The sequence below is a fragment of the Chiroxiphia lanceolata genome, chromosome 22 (assembly GCF_009829145.1).
Source record: "Chiroxiphia lanceolata isolate bChiLan1 chromosome 22, bChiLan1.pri, whole genome shotgun sequence".
Classification (NCBI taxonomy): Eukaryota; Metazoa; Chordata; class Aves; order Passeriformes; family Pipridae; genus Chiroxiphia; species Chiroxiphia lanceolata.
The window spans coordinates 1,437,298-1,455,099 of NC_045658.1; the positions used below are offsets into that span (position 1 = coordinate 1,437,298).

The 17,802-nt window shown below is 64.6% G+C and overlaps 1 protein-coding gene across 1 annotated transcript in view; it reads right to left on the reverse strand.

Annotated features, from left to right (window-relative positions):
• The window catches only part of HSPG2 (heparan sulfate proteoglycan 2), a 58,458-nt gene that overhangs the window by 25,520 nt on the left and 15,136 nt on the right, over nucleotides 1–17,802 (reverse strand). The window contains 32 exon segments of the mRNA XM_032709281.1: nucleotides 585–811; nucleotides 3,359–3,445; nucleotides 3,528–3,655; nucleotides 3,739–3,852; nucleotides 4,535–4,765; nucleotides 4,847–4,927; nucleotides 5,026–5,118; nucleotides 6,109–6,300; nucleotides 6,382–6,522; nucleotides 6,620–6,708; nucleotides 6,798–6,847; nucleotides 6,933–7,019; nucleotides 7,096–7,223; nucleotides 7,303–7,416; nucleotides 7,509–7,620; nucleotides 7,700–7,818; nucleotides 8,494–8,673; nucleotides 9,356–9,532; nucleotides 10,621–10,761; nucleotides 11,678–11,745; nucleotides 11,819–11,877; nucleotides 11,994–12,080; nucleotides 12,583–12,710; nucleotides 12,811–12,958; nucleotides 13,043–13,239; nucleotides 13,720–13,896; nucleotides 13,966–14,129; nucleotides 14,201–14,347; nucleotides 14,429–14,577; nucleotides 15,329–15,473; nucleotides 17,096–17,227; nucleotides 17,302–17,421. Coding sequence (XP_032565172.1) covers nucleotides 585–811; nucleotides 3,359–3,445; nucleotides 3,528–3,655; nucleotides 3,739–3,852; nucleotides 4,535–4,765; nucleotides 4,847–4,927; nucleotides 5,026–5,118; nucleotides 6,109–6,300; nucleotides 6,382–6,522; nucleotides 6,620–6,708; nucleotides 6,798–6,847; nucleotides 6,933–7,019; nucleotides 7,096–7,223; nucleotides 7,303–7,416; nucleotides 7,509–7,620; nucleotides 7,700–7,818; nucleotides 8,494–8,673; nucleotides 9,356–9,532; nucleotides 10,621–10,761; nucleotides 11,678–11,745; nucleotides 11,819–11,877; nucleotides 11,994–12,080; nucleotides 12,583–12,710; nucleotides 12,811–12,958; nucleotides 13,043–13,239; nucleotides 13,720–13,896; nucleotides 13,966–14,129; nucleotides 14,201–14,347; nucleotides 14,429–14,577; nucleotides 15,329–15,473; nucleotides 17,096–17,227; nucleotides 17,302–17,421 — 4,212 coding nt within the window.

Here is a 17,802-nt window from a genome sequence, read left to right on the forward strand (position 1 = left end):
TGCAGACACCCCTCCCACACACCCCCTGGGGACACCCCAATGTCCCCCCGCCCCTTGAGCCACTCCATATCTTGGTGACACTGACACCCCCACACACACCCCTGGGGGACACCCCGATGTGCCCCCACTCTGAGCCATCCCATACCTTGCCGGTTCTGACACCCCACATACACCATCCCCCCCAGGGACACCCCAATTTCCCCCCTACCCCAAACCGCCCCATACCCTGCCTGTGCTGACACCCCCCAAACACACCCCTTGGGGACACCTCGATGCCCTTCTCACACCCCAAACCTTGCTGGTGCTGACATACCCCCCACACCCCTGGGGGACACCCCGATGTCTCCCCCCTGCCCAGAGCCCTCTCATGCCTTGCTGGCACTGACACCCCCCACACACAGACCCCTCGAGGACTCCCCGATGTCCCCTCATCCTGAGCCACCCATACCTCACCAGTGCTGACACCTCCTACACACACCCCTCGGGGACACCGCGATGTCACCCCCTCCCCGAGCCCCCCCACACCTCGCTGGCACTGACACCCCCCCGCTCCCCTTGGGGACACCCCGGTGTCCCCCCCGTACCTTGGCGGCGGCTCTGGGCGCCCTCGGGGAGGGCTCTGCCGTCCTCCCGGCCCCAGTGGTAGTAGAGGGGGGGCTCCCCGCTGGCCTGGCACCGCAGGGTGACCGCGCTGCCCCGTGGCACCGCCGTGCGCGGGGGGTGCACCCGCACGGCCAGCGCGGGCGGGGGACCCGCGGGGACACAGCCCTGCCCGCGCACCGTGGGGTCACCCCGGAACCCGGGGGCACAGCTGCGGAGCGGGGGACGGGGTTAGGGGCGCCTCGGGGGGTATTGGGGTGGGGGGATTGCGGTACAAGGGGTGGGGGTGCAGGGGATGCGTGGGGGGGAGAGTACTGGAGGGAGGGGGTATATTGGGGTGGGTGTATGGGGTGTATATGGGGGTGAGCACATTGGGGTACAGGGGGTGGTATAGTGGGGTGGGTGTATTGGGGTGTATATGGGGGTGAGAGTACTGGATACAGGGGGTGGGTATATTGGGGTGGGTGTATTGGGGTGTATATGGGGGTGAGAGTACTGGATACAGGGGATGGGTGTATTGGGGTGGGTGTATGTGGTGTATATGGGGGTGAGCACATTGGGGTACAGGGGGTGGGTATATTGGGGTGGGTGTATTGGGGTGTATATGGGGGTGAGAGTACTGGATACAGGGGATGGGTGTATTGGGGTGGGTGTATGTGGTGTATATGGGGGTGAGCACATTGGGGTACAGGGGGTGAGTATACTGGGGCGGGTGTATTGGGATGTACATGGGGGTGAGTACATTGGGGTACAGGGGGTGGTACATTGGGGTGGGTGTATTGGGGTGTATATGGGGGTGAGAGTACTGGATACAGGGGGTGGGTGTATTGGGGTGGGTGTATGGGGTGTATATGGGGGTGAGCACATTGGGGTACAGGGGGTGAGTATACTGGGGCGGGTGTATTGGGGCGGGGATGCTGGGGTGTATATCGGGGTCACCATATTGGGGTACATGGGGTGTGTATATTGGGGTGGGTGTATCAGGGTGGGGATGCTGGGGCAGGAGTATTGGGGTGTATATGGGGGTGAGCACATTGGGGTGCATCAGGTGGGTATATTGGGGTGAGCCCATCGGGGTGGGTATATAGGGTGAGCATATTGGGGTGCATATATATTGGGGTGAACTTATTGGGGTGGGTAAACTGGGGTGGGGATATTGGGGTGCATCTATTTGGGTGAGCACATCAGGGTGGGTATATTGGGGTGCACACATGGGGTGAGCACGTTGGGGTGACTCTATGGGTGTGGGTGTACCAGGGGGTGTATGTAGGGTGAATATATTGGGGTGAGCACGTCAGGGTGGGTATATCGGGACGGGAGTAGTGGGGTGGGTATGTCATGGTGACTGTATCAAGGTGGGTATGAGGGTGAGCATTTTGGGGTGAGTATATTGGGGTGAGGCCAACAGGGCAGGTGTACTGGGGCAGGTGTATTGGGGTGCAGATCATCAGGGTGAGCCCATTAGGATGCATAGATTGGGGTGAGCTCATAGAGGTGAGCACATCAGGGTGGGTATATCGGGGTGGGTATATCGGGGTGGGTGTATTGGGGTGACAGTATCAAGGTGGGTATAGGGGTGAGCACTTGGGGTGAGTATGTTGGGGTGGGTATATCGGGGTGGGTGTATTGGGGTGGGTATAAGGAGGGGGAGCATTTTGGGGTGGGTCTGTTAGGAGAAGTCCATCAGGGTGACTGTATCAGAGTGGGTATGTCAGGGTGAACACTTTGGGGTGGGTGTGCTGGGTATATTGGGGTGCATCAGTTGGGGAGAGCACATTGGGGTGCATACATCAGGGTGAGGGCATGGATCCTCAACAAGGTGCACTTATTGGGGTGAGCTTATGGGGTGAGCATGGGGTGAGCTCATCAGGAAAGGTGTATTGGGGTGAGCACTTTGGGGTGGGTGTATTGGGGTGAGCACTTTGGGGTGGGTTTTTGGGGGTGGGAATATGGGGGTGAGCTCATGGGGGTGGGTTTGGGGTGGGTATATCAGGGTGATCCAGTCGAGGGGGTGGGTATATGCAGCTGAACCCATGGGGTGGGTATATAGGGGTGTGTATATGGGGGTGAGCCCATGGTGGGGAGGGTTGGGGGTGGGTATAAGGGGGTGAGCCCATGATGGCGGGTTTTTGAGGGTGGATTTTGGGGCTGAGCCCATGGAGGTGGGTGTGGGGGTGGCTATATGAGGTGAGCCCATGGGGGTGGGGTTTTGGGGTGGGTATGCTGGGGTGAGCCCATGATGGTGGGTACATGGGGCTGAGCCCATAGGGGTGAGTTTGGTGTTGGGTTTTTGGGGTGGGTATGTTGGGGTGACCCCATAGGGGTGGGTATTTGGAGGTGGGTTTTTGAGGGTGGGTATATGGAAGTGAGCCAATGGGGGTGGGTTTTGGGGGTGGGTATATGGGGGTGAGGCCATGGGGGTGGGTATATGGGGGTGAGTATATAGGGGTGGGTATATGGGGGTGAGTATATAGGGGTGGGTATATGGGGGTGAGACCATGGGGGGGGGTATATGGGGGTGAGCCCATGGGGGGGGGGGGTGGTATATGGGGGTGAGCCCATGGGGGTGGGTTTTGGGGGTGGGTATATGGGGGTAGGTACACAGGGATGGGTATGTTGAGGTGAGCCGATGGGGGTTGATTTCTGAGGGTAGGTATATAGGGGTGTGTGTATGGGGGTGAGCCCATGGGGGGGTATGTGGGGGGAGTACACAGGGGTGGGTATGCTGGGGTGTGTTTTGGGGTGCCAGCAGCCTCACCGCTCGCAGTACTGCCCGGTGTAGCCCGGCTCACAGGCGGTGCAGCGGTACCCACCACCTCCCAAACTCTCACACGTCCTGGAAAACCTGCAGGGACACGGCACGGTGGGGGCACAGCCCCTGCCAGCCCCCCCAGCCCAGCACCCCCCAGCCCAGCACTAGCACCCACTGGTTCTCGGGGTACGGGAGGGGGCAGGCGCAGGGCTGGCAGTCCTCGGGGGTCCCGGCCGTGGCGTCCCCGTAGAACCCGGGGGCACACTGGTCACAGAAGTCCCCGGCCGTGTTGTGCAAACATCCCTGGGCAGGGGTGGCACAGAAAGGGGGGTCAGAGCGAGCACGAGGCCGTGGCCCCCCCAAACCACCCCCAACGCGGGGCTTACGGAGCAGGCGCCGCTCTCGGGGTGGCAGCTCTCGGAGTGCCCGTTGCACTCGCACAGCTCGCAGTGCCCCAGGTACAGCCCCCCCCCGGTGCGTGTGTACCCGGGGGCACAGTCCTGCGGGGACACAGAGGTCAGGGACCCCCACACGGGGACGGGGGAGGGGGGTCGGGGGCTTGGGGGGAGGATGGGGAAGGTGGGAGAGCGACGGAGGAGGATGGAGGTTGGGGGGGAATGGGGGGGGATGGGGGGTGAAGGGGGGGTTGGGGGGGTGTGATGGGGGGGCTGCCAGAGAGCTGAGGGGGGTGATGGGGGGATGCTGGAGATGCTGAGGGGGTCCTGGGGGCAATGCTGGGGGGATGCTGGGGGCTGATGGGCAATGATGGGGATGCTGGTGGGGAGGATGGTACAATGATGGAGGGACTATGGGGGCAACAAGGAGATAACTGGGGTGGTGGGGGGATAATGGGGGCAATGAGGGGATAACTGGGGTGGTGGGGGATGCCGAGAGGGCAATGAGGGTGATGGGGGGATAATAGGGGGATAATGGGGGTGAAGGGGAGATGCTGAAGGGGTGATGGGGGTGATGCTTGGGATGCTGGAGGGTGATGGGGAGATGCTGAGGAGGATGCAATGATGGGGGTGCCGGGGGTGATACCGGGGTGGAGGACGGGGACATGATTGGGGTGATGGGGTGACACTGGGAGAGATGAGGAGGTGACACTGGTGAGGTGACAGGGTGACACTGGTGAGGTGACAGGGTGACACTGGAGGGGTGACAGGGTGACACTGGGCCCACCTGGCAGGACAGCCCGTGGTAGCCGGGGGGGCAGCGACACTCCTCCACCTCGGGGGCGGGGGGCAGGCCGGGCTGGGGGGGCACGGCCGTGTCCATGGCCACGCCGGCGATGCCGGCCGAGGCCGTGCTCGTGGAGTAGGTGGCCCGGATCAGGATCTCGTCCAGGTCTGCCAGGGCCATCAGCAGGTGCTCCCGCGTCGCCGGCTGCCCGTCCGGCCTCTGCCAGTATTGCTGAGGGGACAGGGGGGTCACGGGGGGACACGCCCCGGGCAATGGGGACATTGGGGACAGAAGCCACCCACCCCCTCCTACCTCCCGGAAAATGATCTCAAAGGCCTGGGGGGTCCGCGGGGGCAGCTCGGGCTGATGGGCCACCAGCGTGATGTCGTTGCCCTGTGGATGGGGTGGGTCAGGGGGGTCCCTGTGCCACCCCGTGTCCCTGTGCCACCCCATGTCCCTGTGCCACCCCATGTCCCTGTGCCAGCCCATACCGTGATCTGGATGTCGGCGTCAGGCTGGGGGGCTCCCGGGCCCCCCGGGGTGTAGGTCAGGGTGTAGCGCAGGCGCCCACCGTAGGAGCCCACCTGGACACGGACACGGGATCGGGATGGGAGCGGGAATGGGAAGGGTGGGAGAAATATGGGGAAGGGGAAGGGGAAAGGAGGGGGAAGGGGAAGGAGAGATAAATATGGAGAAGGGGAAGTGGAAAGGAAGGGGAAGGGGAAAGGAAGGGGAAGGGGAAGGGGAAGGGGAAGGGAAAGGGGAAGGGGAAGGGATGGGATGGAATGGCAAGGGGAAAGGGAAGGGGAATGGCAAGGGGAAAGAAAGGGGAAGGGAAAGGGAAGGGAAGGGAAAGGAAGGGAAGGGAAGGGAAGGGAAGGGAAGGGAAGGGAAGGGAAGGGAAGGGAAGGGAAGGGCAAAGGGAAAAGGAAGAGGATGGGGATGATGGGGGCAGGGGTGGGGATGGCAAAGGTGATGAGATGAAACAAGGATGAGGAAGAGGAAAGGGACGGGAAAAGGGGAAGGAGAAAAGAGGAAAAGAGGATAGGGATGAGAAGACAATGAGGAGGGGAGGACAGGGGATGGGAGAGGAGGGGAGGGAAAGGGAGGAGGAAAGGGAAGAGGAGAAGAATGGGAATGATGATGGGGATGAGGTGGGACCAGACAGAGATGAGAAAGGGGAAAAGGGAAAGGAGAAAGGGCAAAGGAGAAAAAGACAAGATGGAAGAGGAGAGGGGAAAAGAGGAAACAGAGAAGGGCAAGGGGAGAAGGGGAAAGGAAGAAGGAGAAGGAATGAAGAAGAAGCAGAAAGAAAGAAGAAATGGGAAAAGGGAGAAGGAAAAGGGAAGAAGAAAAGAGCAGAGATGAGGAGGCCATGACCACCTCCCCTCTGACAGCACCAGGGGTGTCCACGGGGAGGGGGTCACCCCTTACCTTGTCCCCCTGGTAGGGGGGTGGCAGCTGTGCCCACCTCCCCTCCGGCAGCCCCAGGGGTGCCCGTGGGGAAGGGGAGCAGCCCCTGGCTGGATGGTCCTGTGGGCACCCCTGTCCCCCGGGGGGGGTCACCCCCTTACCTTGTCCCCCTGGTAGGGGGGTGGCAGCTGCCAGTAGTAGGAGTCGGGGGGCAGCTCCCCGAAGCGCTCGTAGGTCAGGACGGGGTGGGGGGTGCCCGGCTGGACCCCGAAGCCGCTGCCCACGCGGGTGCTGCGCTGCCTGTTCACCAGGGCGAACCCCTGGGCATCCCCCGGGGCAAAGGGCGTCCGGACCTGCGGGACTGGGGGGTCAGCGGGGCCCAGGACACCCGGGGGGCACCCAGGGGGCACCCTGTGGGTGCGGGGGACACTCACGGTGCCGCGGGCGAGGGCGGTGCTGGCGCAGTGCTGCACGATGCCCATGCAGAAACAGGGCAGGCACCCGGCCGGCTCGGCCCCGCTCAGGTGGAAGTGATGGGCGCGGCAGGTGGCACAGTGGGGACCCTCCACGTTGGCCTGGGGGGGAACCAGGGTAGTTCTGGGATGTCACCTTGTCCCCCCCCACGTGGTCCTGTCACCCCTCCTCGGGGCGGGGGGGGCACACGGGGCTCACCTTGCAGCGGCACTGCCCGTCGGCGTCGCAGCCCTCGCCGGTGCTGCCGCGCGGGTCACACTGGCACTGCCCCCCGGGGACGCCGGGCACTGGAGGGGGGACACACACACAGTCAGACACAACCCCCCCTCAGTGCCACCACGGGGACACCGCTTCGCCCCCTCCCTGTGACGCTCACCTTGGCACGGCTGTCCCCGCGGAGGGTCCCCCACGTACCCGGGCAAGCACCTATGGGGGGACACCCCAAAAAAAGGTAGTGAGGGGGGGTCCACCCCAAAATGACCCCACAGCCTGCCCTGGTGTCCCCTGTCACCTCTCGCAGAGGCGCCCGCCGTGCCCCGGGGCGCAGGCGCTGCAGGTGGGCTGCCCGTCCGTGTCCTCGAAGCAGATCTTGGTCACCCTGAAGAGGGGACAAAGTGACAGGTGACACCCTGCTGGTGTCCCCAGGGATGTGGGGGAGCAAGGGTGGCACCTACTGGCTGTCCCCATGGGGCCCGTGGCAGGGACAGGGCCGGCAGTCGCCCGCAGTGCCCCGGGTGGCATCGCCGTAGTAGCCGGGCTGGCACTTGTCACACTGCGGTCCCTCCGTGTGATCCCGGCAGCCCTGGGAAGCAAAGGGGTGATGGCACCGGTGTCCCCGCCATGGCGGTGCCCGGGGTGTCCCCTGGCTGTCCCCAGCTCACCTGGCAGACGCCGGTGTCGGGGTGGCACTCGCCGGCGTGACCGTGGCACTGGCACGGCTCACACGTGCCCAGGTAGAGCCCGGCGCTGCTGCGGGTGTAGCCGGTGTCACAGTCCTAGAGGGGACACGGTGCCAGTGGGGTGGGACACGGCTCGGCAGGGCAGTGAGGGGCCCCCGAGGGTGCTGAGGGGCCCCAGGGGGTCTCACCTGGCAGGAGGCCCCGCGGTACCCGGGCGGGCAGGCGCAGTCCTCCACCTCCAGCGCGGGCGGGCGGCCGGTGACGTGTGGCACTGCCACATCCAGGCTGACATCGGCCAGGCTGCGGGGACAGATGACACGTCACCACTGCCCTGCCACCCTCCACGCCCCCTCCCGTGCCCCCCACCCCGAATACCCACCTGCTCTCCTCTGGCTGCTCTGAGTAGGACGCCCGGATCATGAACAGGTCCACGTCAGCCAGGGCCATCAGCAGGTGCTCGCGGGTGGCATCGTGCCCGTCCGCGCGGCGCCAGGCGCCCTGTGGCACACCGGGGTGACGGAGGTGCTGCCATCCCCCACTGCACACAGCCCCACCCCCAGGCACCCAGGGTGACCCCCTCATGGCACCCAGACTGATCCTGGGGGCACCCAGTCCCACCCCTATGTCCCCAATCTGATCCCAGGGGTTCCCAGTCTGATCTCCCAGCACCCAGCCCACCCCTGCCCCATGGCACCCAGTACAGCCCTCATGGGACCCACTCCAATCCCCTGGGGTACTCAGTCTGACCCCCCAAAGCACCCAGTGTGATGCCCACCATGACACCCAGTCCAATCCATGGGGCACCCAATCCCACCCTTCCATGGCACCCAGTCCAATCCCCCAGTCCAACCCCCCATGGCACCCAGCCTGACCCCTTGGGTACCCAGTCCCTCCTTATGCACCCAGCCCACCCCATGCCCCATGGCACCCAGTCTGACCCCCATGGGACCCCTCCCAGTCCCCTGTGATATCCAGTCCGACCCCCCATGACACCCAGTCCGATGCCTGGGGCACCCAAACCCACCTCTCCATGGCATCCATTTCACCCCTGCTCCAGAGCACCCAGTCTGACCCCCCACAGTACCCAGTCTGACCCCCCACAGCACCCAGTCCAACCCCCCCCCCGACCCCCAGTGTCCCCCCATGTCCCCCTTGCTGGGTGTCCCCCCTCACCTCTCGGATGGGCACGGTGACGGCGGTGGGGACCCCAGCTGGGGGGGTGGCACTGGAGAAGTGCTCCAGGAGGATCCCATTACCCTGGAGCAGGACGTCGGGGTGCCGGGGTGCCGGGGGGGCCCCCGGGGGGGCGCGGTGTGTCACCGTGTACCGCAGCTCCCCCCCGTACGCCGTCACCTGCGGGGACACTCAGCGTGGCCGGGGGTCCCTCCCCCCACAGCCAGTGCCAGCAGGGGACATCGAGGCACAGTGTGGTTTGGGGGGGTCACCCTGTCCCCCCAGAGTGGCAGCAGGTGACACTGTGGGGCTCAGGTCAGCTCAGGGGTGTCACCCTGCCACCCTGAGTAACAGGGTGGGCACGGTGAGGCTCAGGGTAGCTCTGGGATGTCACCTTGTCCCCCCCTGAGCTGGCAGAGGGGGACGTTGTGAGGTTCAGAGTGGTCCAGGGGTGTCACCCCATGCCCCCCCTGAGGCAGTGCTGGGGGACAAGGTGAGGCTCAGTGTGATTTGAAGGTGTCGCCTTGTCCCCCCAGAGTGGCAGCAGGTGACACTGTGGGGCTCAGGTCAGCCCAGGGGTGTCCCCTGTCCCCTGGCAGCAGGTGACATGAAGCTCTGCATGGCTCAAGGGTGTCACCCTGTCCCTGAGCTGGCACTGGGGACATTGTAGGCTCAGTGTGGCCCAGGGGTGTCACCCTGTTTCCCCCCTGGAGTGGTGGTGGGCTCAGGGTGGTTTGGGATGTAACCCTGTCCCCAAGCTGGCACTGGGAACACGGTGAGGGTCAGTGTGGCCCAGGGTGTCCCCCTGTCCCTGAGCTGGCACTGGGGACACGGTGAGCTCAGGGTGGCCCGGAAGTGTCACCTTGTCCCCGGCGAAGGGTGGTGGCAGCACCCAGTACAGGACACCCCGTGGCAGGTCCTGGAAGGTGTCGAGGAGCAGCTCCCGTGGGGACACGAAGCGGGGCACGGCCCCTGGCAGGGGGGTGCCCGACACGTTGGTCAGGGGCAGCGGGGTAGAGTCCTCCGAGGTCAGCAGCACCTGGGGAGGGAGCACGGTGGGCACGGCATGGCATGACATGGCATGGCACAGCACGGCATGGCATGGCATGGCATGGCATGGCACTACATGGAATGACACGGCATGGCACTACATGGAATGACATGGTATGGCACGGTATGGTATGGCATGGCATGGCATAGCATGGCACTACATGGAATGACATGGTGTGGCACTACATGACACTACCTGGCATGGCATGGCACTACATGTCACAGTGCTACATGGCAGGTATGACATGGCACTACATGGCATGGCACAGCACCACGTGACATAGTATGACAGGGCACAGCACCATGTGGCATAGTATGACATGGCATGGCATGTCCAGGCAGGGCATGGCGTGGCACGTAATTCCACATAATGGCAAGACATGGCATGACATGACATAGCCTGGCACGGTGTATGATGGCACGACATGGCACAGCATGACATGGTATGTCAAGGCACAGCATGGCATGGCATGGCATGTAATGGCATGGACGACGTGACATACCATGGCACGACATGGCACGACATGGCATGGTGTAACATGGCATATCATGCCATGACGTGGCACGATGAGGTGCAACATGGCATGGCACAGCACAGTGTGGCAGGGCATGGCCTGGCACCACAGGGCACGACACGACAGATCACGGTTCATCAGCGCATGGCATGGCAAGGCGTGGCAGGACACGGCACAACACGGCATGGCATTGACATGGCGTGGCCCAGCATGGCACAACATGGTGTGGCATGGCTTGGCGTGACACAGTATGGCTCAGCACGGCACAACATGGCACAACATGGCACAAGATGGCACAGCAAGGCACAGCATGGCACAACACAGCATGGCGTGACATAGCATGGCAGAGCATGGCACATAATGGCATGGCATGGCTTGGCATGACACAGTATGGCCCAGCACGGCCCAACATGGCCCAACATGTCAAGACACGCCAAGGCACGTCACGACACGGTACAGGATGACACAGCATGGCACAGCATGGCACAGCATGGCACAGTGTGGCACGCTGTGGCCTGGCACGGCCTGGCCTGCCCCGTCCCCCCCGTCCCCCTCACGGTACCTGGTGTCGGTGCCAGGCGGAGCTGGCGCAGGAGCGGGACAGCCCCATGCAGAAGCAGGGCAGGCAGCCCGCGGGGTTGGCAGCGCTCAGGTGGAAGGTGCCCGCGGCACAGGAGTCGCAGAGCCGGCCCCGCACGTTGGGCTGCGGGCACAGGGAGGGGGCAGAGTGAGGGGGCATGGGGGGCACAGGGTTGGGTGCTGGGGGTGGATGGGGTGCCACGGGGTGAGGGTAGGATGGGTGCTGGGGGTCAGAGTGGGGACCCCAGGGACTGGGCTGGGTGCTGGGGGGGTGGGAACGAGTGTTATGCGGGGTCAGACTGGGTGTCAGGGGGGGTTGGAGTGGGTGCTATGGGGGGTTGGACTGGGAGTTGGGGGTCAGACTGGGTGCTATGGGGGGGTTTGTCATGGGTTCTGTGGGTGGGATGGTGGGACTGGGTGCTATGGGGGGGTCAGACTGGGTGTCATGAGGAGGTCAGACTGGGTGCTGTGGGGGGGTTTATCATGGATGCTGTGGGTGGGATGGTGGAACTGGGTGCTATAGGGGATCAGATTGGATGCTATGAGAGGGTGGACTGGGAGCTGGGGAGTCAGACTGAGTGCTATGGGGGGGTTTGTCATGGGTTCTGTGGGTGGGATGGTGGGACTGGGTGCTATGGGGGATCAGACTGGGTGTTATGGGGGGTCAGACTGGGTGCTATGGGGGTGTTTGTCATGGGTGCTGGGGGTGGGATGGTGGGACTGGGTGCCTCAGGGAACAGACTGGGTGTTATGGGAGCATTGTAGTGTATCCCATGGGGGGTTGGGCCGGGTGCCATGGGGTGGGGGTGGGATGGATGCTGGGAGGGTCAGACCGGGTGCCCCAGGGAGCAGACTGGGTGCTGTGGGGGGTCAGACTGGGTGCCACTGGGAGGTTGGGCTGGGTGCCATGGGGTGGGAGTGTGATGGGTGCTGGGGGAGGAGGATGGGACTGGGTACCCCAGGGAGCAGACTGGGTGCTGGGGGGATGGCAACCCCCACTACCCCATTGCCCCCTGTTGCCCCCCAGCCCCTGCCCTCACCTTGCAGCGACAGGTGCCACCAGCCTCATCCTGGCCCCCGCGGGCATCACACTTGACAAGCTCCTGACCTGTGGGCAGCAGGGTGAGGGTGGGGGCCACCCACGGTGGGGGGACGCCCCCCAACCAGCCCCCCCCACTCACCGATCGGGGTGCACTTGCCACCTGGCTGGATGGGGTCTCCTTCGTAGCCTGGGGCACACCTGTGGGGACGGGGGGTGATTGGGGGTGATTGGGGGGTGACTGGGGGGTGATGGGGGGGTGACTGGGGGGTGATGGGGGGCTGAGGGGTGTGGGGGTTACAGGGACTCCCCCCCACCTCTCGCAGCGCCGGCCGGCGTATCCAGGGGCGCAGGCGTCGCAGGTGGCCTGGCCGTCTGTGTCCAGAAAGCACGACTCTGAGAACCTGCGGGGACAGTATGGACCATTATGGACCAGTATGGATCAATATGGACCATTACAGATCAGTATGGACCAGTATGGATCAATATGGACCATTACAGATCAGTATGGACCAGTATGGATCAATATGGACCATTACGGATCAGCATGGACCAGTGTGGATCAATATGGACCAGTAAGGACAGTATGGATCAACATGGACCACTACAGATCAGTATGGACCAGTATGGATCAATATGGACCAGTAAGGACCAGTATGGATCAATATGGACCATTACGGACCAGTAAGGACCAGTATGGATCAATATGGACCAGTAAGGACCAGTATGGGGCTTGGGGATGTTTTTGGAGAGCTCCCAGTGCTCCCAGTATGGCCCAGTGCCTCCTCCAGTTCTCCTCCACAAGGAGAGGTATCACTGGGGCAGTGGCACTGAGGGGGTCCCTGGGGGTGGCGCTCAGGGGGTCCCCGGGGGTGGCACTGGGGGGTCCCCAGGGTTGTCACCCACCTGCGTGAGGGCTCTGTGTAGGGACAGGGACAGGGGTGGCAGGCGGTGGCCGTGCCCTTGGTGGCATCGCCGAAGAAACCAGGCCTGCACTTCTCACACTGCGGCCCCTCTGTGTTGTGCTGGCAGTTCTGGGGGGGGACACACACATGTCACAGGGGGGTGGTGGCACCGTGCCACTGTGCCACATCCCTGTCCCTCTGTCATCTCATCAGCCCCCCTGCCCCTTACCAGGCAGTGCCCAAACACGGGGTCGCAGGTGCTGGAGTGGCCGTGGCAGCCGCAGCCGGAGCAGGTCCCCAGGTAGGGTCCCCTCGTCACCCGCTCGAAGCGGGGGGCACAGCGCTGGCACGACAGCCCCGTGTAGCCCACGGGGCACCTGGGGACACAGCGGGGAGATGGTGGCATCGTGGCACCATAGCAGCGGTGGCACCGAGCCCGTGACCTCGCCGTCGGTAGTCACCTGCACTCCTCAACGTTGTCAGCCGGCCCCAGGCCGGTGTCCCCGGTGCTGGTGACATCCATGGCCACGTCGCTGAGCCCCACGCTGGCCATGCGCCCGTCATACACCGCCCGGATGAAGATGCCCTCCAGCCCCTGCAGCACCAGCAGCAGCAGCTCCCGGCTCACCGGGGCACCCTGCTCATCCTCCCAGTGCTCCTGTCACGGGGCAGTGACAGCGGGGTCACAGCGGGCTGGTGGCAGTGCTGCCATCACCCACTGGCACCACTGGCATCACGTACCCGCTGTCAGCATCACTCACTCATCGCTCCAGCATCACCCGCCCACCACCATCACCCACCACCACCATTACCCACCACCACCACCACCCACCACCACCACCCACCACCATCACCCACCCACCACTATCACCCACACACCACCACCACCCACCACCACCTCCCACCACCAGCATCACCCACCCACCCACCACCATCACTCACCAGTGGCATCACCCACCATCATAACCGGTATCACCCATCCATCACCACCATAACCTCCCCACCATCACCTCCCCACCGCCACCATCACCCACCCACCATCACTATCACCTACCACCACCAGCATCACCCACCCACCACCACCAGCATCACCTCTCCTCCACCATCACCCACCCACCCTCGCCCTCCTCCCACCCACCTCGGTGAGGGGCACGTGCCGCCGGTTGAGGATGTTGGGCTGGGTGGCCCCAGCCCGTGCCCGCAGCTGCCGCCCGTGGCCCCGCAGCAGCAGGTCGGGGTGGGCGGTGGGCTCGGGGGGCCCCCGGCCCAGCCGGTACCGCACCCCATAGCTCAGCGCTCCCCCGTAGGCATCCACCTGGCAGCACAGGGGCTGTCAGCGGCTGTGCCACCGGCATCCCCCGCCCTGTCCCCACCCCGGCATCACCTTGTCCCCAAGGAAGGGCTCTGGCAGTGCCCAGAAGACGTCGAGTGCCAGGAAGCGCCGGGACAGATCCAGGAGCTGGAATTCCTCCACGGCTGCGTCCACGTGGAGCTGGGTGGCCGAGAGCACCGGTGCAGCCGGCGCCGCCGGCACCGTCACGTTGACACCTGCGAGGGGACACTCAGCCCTCGTCCCCTGGCCCTCGTCCCCTGGCGTGTCCCTCGTCCCCACAACTCACCCTTGGTGTCGTCGGGGCGGTCGAAGCGCAGGTGGAGCCGGTGCCGGTGCCGGGCGGTGCCGCGGCACGAGGTGGTGACGCCGAAGCAGAAGCAGGGCAGGCAGCGGGACGTCCCCGTCACCTGGAAGTGCCCCTCGGGACACGGCCCTGCGGGGGGTGAGGCAGCGGGTGAGGGGGCATTGCCACGCTGGGGGGGGTGGGATGCAGAGGGGCAGCGTGGGTGCTCACCAGGGCGGGTGACGGTGAGGATGCTGTCGGGGATGCCAAACACCATGCCCAGGGTGTTGATGGCCTCACAGGTGTAGGCGCCTTGGTCGGCCTCCTTCACGTCCCGGATGGTCAGGGTGCCCTGCCCCGCCTCGCTCACGATCGATACCCTGCACGGCACGCTTGGCACCCCGGGCACAGCACACGCCATGCCCCAAACACACTGTGCCCCAAACACACTGTGCCACACACACATCGTGCCACAAACACACCGTGCCACAAACACCCAGTGCCCTGCACACCCAGAACCCAGTACCGACAGTAACAACCACACCTGGTGCTCAGTACACCCAGTGCCACACACACCCAGTGCCACACACACAGTGCCACACACTCCCAGTGCCACACACCCCCTGTGTCACACACCCCCAGTGCCACACCCCCAGTGCCACACCCCCAGTGTCACACACGAAGCACACACAGTGTCATACACACCCAGTGTCACATACACCTGGCACCCAGTAAACCCACAGACCTGCACACCCAACCCCTGGGACACCCAGTGCCCTGCACACCCAGTCTCCTGACACCTGGTGCCCTGCACACCCAGACACCCAGCACACCCAGCACTCCGGTGGTGTCCCGCCCCAGGGGAGGGGGCCCAGACCTGCTGTGTGCCCCTCCCACCCAACCCCTCCCCCGCACGAGCCCCTCCCACCATCACAGGCCCTGCCCCAAGCCCAACCCTCCCCAACCACCTCAGCAGCCAAATCACAAGCCCCACCCTCCACAGCCCCACCCCAAATGGAAACCCCTCCCCAATTATAAGCCGCACCCCTTCCCCAATCCCCACCCCACAACTCCCTTATGTCCCACCCCAGGCCCCGCCCATCGAACCACACCCACCCAAGCCCCACCCACCTGTGGCTGCTGGGGGTGTGTCCCCAGTTTAGGCGCCAGGTGACGATGGGGGTGGGGACACCGGTGGCCACACAGGTGAAGGTGACGGTCTGGCCTGGCACCGCCACCACCGACTCCCGCGGCAGCGTCACCACCTGCGGGGGCACTGCCACCCCCACCCTGTCACTGTCACTGCCACCACCCCCATCACTGTCACTGCCACCCCCACGCCATCACTGTCACTACCCCCCTCACCCTGTCACTGTCACTGCCACCACCCCCATCACTGTCACTGCCCCCCTCACCCTGTCACTGTCACTGCCACCCCCACCCTGTCACTGTCACTGTCAACCCCACCCTGTCACTGTCACTGCCCCACACAGCACCCCTGGGGGACACTGCCACCTCCACCCTCATCATTATCACAGCCACTGGCACCGCCTGCCCCGTGTGGCACCCCCGGGGGTTGAAGATTGTCACCCCCACTGGCACCACCCACTCTGCACAGTACCCCTGGGGACAGGGACATTGCCACCACCACCCCAGAGCCACCCGGGCACAGGGGCACTGGCACAGGGCTTCCAGAGCAGTCTGGGGACAGAGCTCCCAGTGTGACACCCAGCACGGTGCTGTGGCACAGGGTCCCCAGCTTGGCACCACTTGGAACAAGGTTCCCAGTGGGAGGTCCCCAGTGTGGTGCCATGGCACAGGCTCCCCAGTGTGGCACTGCCTGGGGACAGTGTCTCCAGCGCGGGGTGCCCAGCCCAGCCTGGGGACAGGGTCACCTGTGTGGTCCTGTGGCACAAGGGCCCTGGCTCGGCTCAGTGTCCCCAGCCCAGTGTCATGGCACAGAGTGCCTGGGCACAATGTCCCCAACACACTGCCCTGGCATTGGGTCCCTGGGTGCAGTGTCCCCATCCTGGTGCCATGGCACAGGGCCCCTGGACAGTGTGCCCAGTCCAGTGCCACAGGACAGGATCAATGGCCACAATGTCCCCAGCCTGGTGCCATGGCAGTGTCCCCAGGCATAATGTCCCCAGCCCAGTGCCATGACACAGAGTCCTTAGGGACAATGTCCCCATCCTGCTGCCATGGTACAGGGTCCCTGGGCACAGTGTCCCCAGCCTGGTGCCGTGGCAGTGTCCCCAGGCACAGATCTTGTCCCAGTGCTATGACACAGGGTTCCTGGGCACAGTGTCCCCCTCCTGGTGCCATGGCAATGTCCCCAGGTACAATGTCCCCAGCCTGGTGCCAGGACACGGTCCCTGGGCACAGTGTCCCCAGCCTGGTGCCATGGCAGTGTCCCCAGCTACAGTGTCCCCATCCCGGTGCCACAGCACAGGGTCCCTGGGCACAACGTTCCCAGCCCAGTGCTATGACATGGTCCTTAGGGACAATGTCTCCATCCTGCTGCCACGGCAATGTCCCCATCCCGGTGCCACAGCACAGAGTCCCTGGGCACGGTGTCCCCAGCTCTGTGCCACAGCAGAGTCTGCAGGCACAGTGTCCCCAGACCAGGATCCCTGGGCATAGTGTCCCCAGTCCAGTGCCACAGCAGAGTCTGCAGGCACAGTGTCCCCAGACCAGGATCCCTGGGCATGGTGTCCCCAGTCCAGTGCCACAGCAGAGTCTGCAGGCACAGTGTCCCCAGGCCAGGATCCCTGGGCACGGTGTCCCCAGGCCAGTGCCACAGCCCGGTTTCCCCCCCCCTTGTACACAGCACGCCTGGCACGGTGTCCCCAGCCCCCCTGTGTGCCCCCTGCCCGCGGTGCCCGGGCTGTCACTCACCACAGCCGACCTCGTCGCTGCGGTCGGGGCAGTCGGGCTCCCTGTCGCACTGGTAACTCGCCCGGATGCAGCTCCCGCTGGACACGCACCGGAATTCCGCCGGCCCGCACGCCGCGCCGGGCGCCTTGGTGGCTGCAGGGGGGCACGGTGCCACCCGTCAGCCGTGCCCCTGTGCCCCCGCGTGTCCCCCAGCCCCCCGCACTCACGGCAGTCGCTCTCGTCGGAGCCGTCCCCGCAGTCGTTCTCGCCGTCGCAGCGCCAGAGCTTGAGGGCGCAGTGCCCGTTGGCACATTTGAACTCGTTGGGCTCGCAGGGGGACGGGGTGCCTGGGGGGACAGGGGGTCAGCACCCAGGGGGGCCGAGGCAGGACGCTCTGCCCAGACAAAGCCCAGATCTGCCCAGAGCACGCAAACAACACCAGCTCTTGGTGGGGAGTTACTGCCGGTGCCAGGGGGCTGCTTCGGGCTTGGACTGTGCCAAACCCAGCCTGGTTCACCCGCTGCAAACACACGGCCCTGCTTTGGGAAGCAGGGGTTGGCAGATGAGCTGCTCCCTGGCCCGGGAATACACGGGAAGTGGTCACAGCCCCAAGGGTGCCAGAGCTCAAGGAGCTTTGGGATGATCCTCTCAGGCCCAGGGAGATGGTCCCGGGCAGGGCTGAGGGTTGGACTTCACAGTCCCTTCCAACCCAGATAAACAGCCTGGGA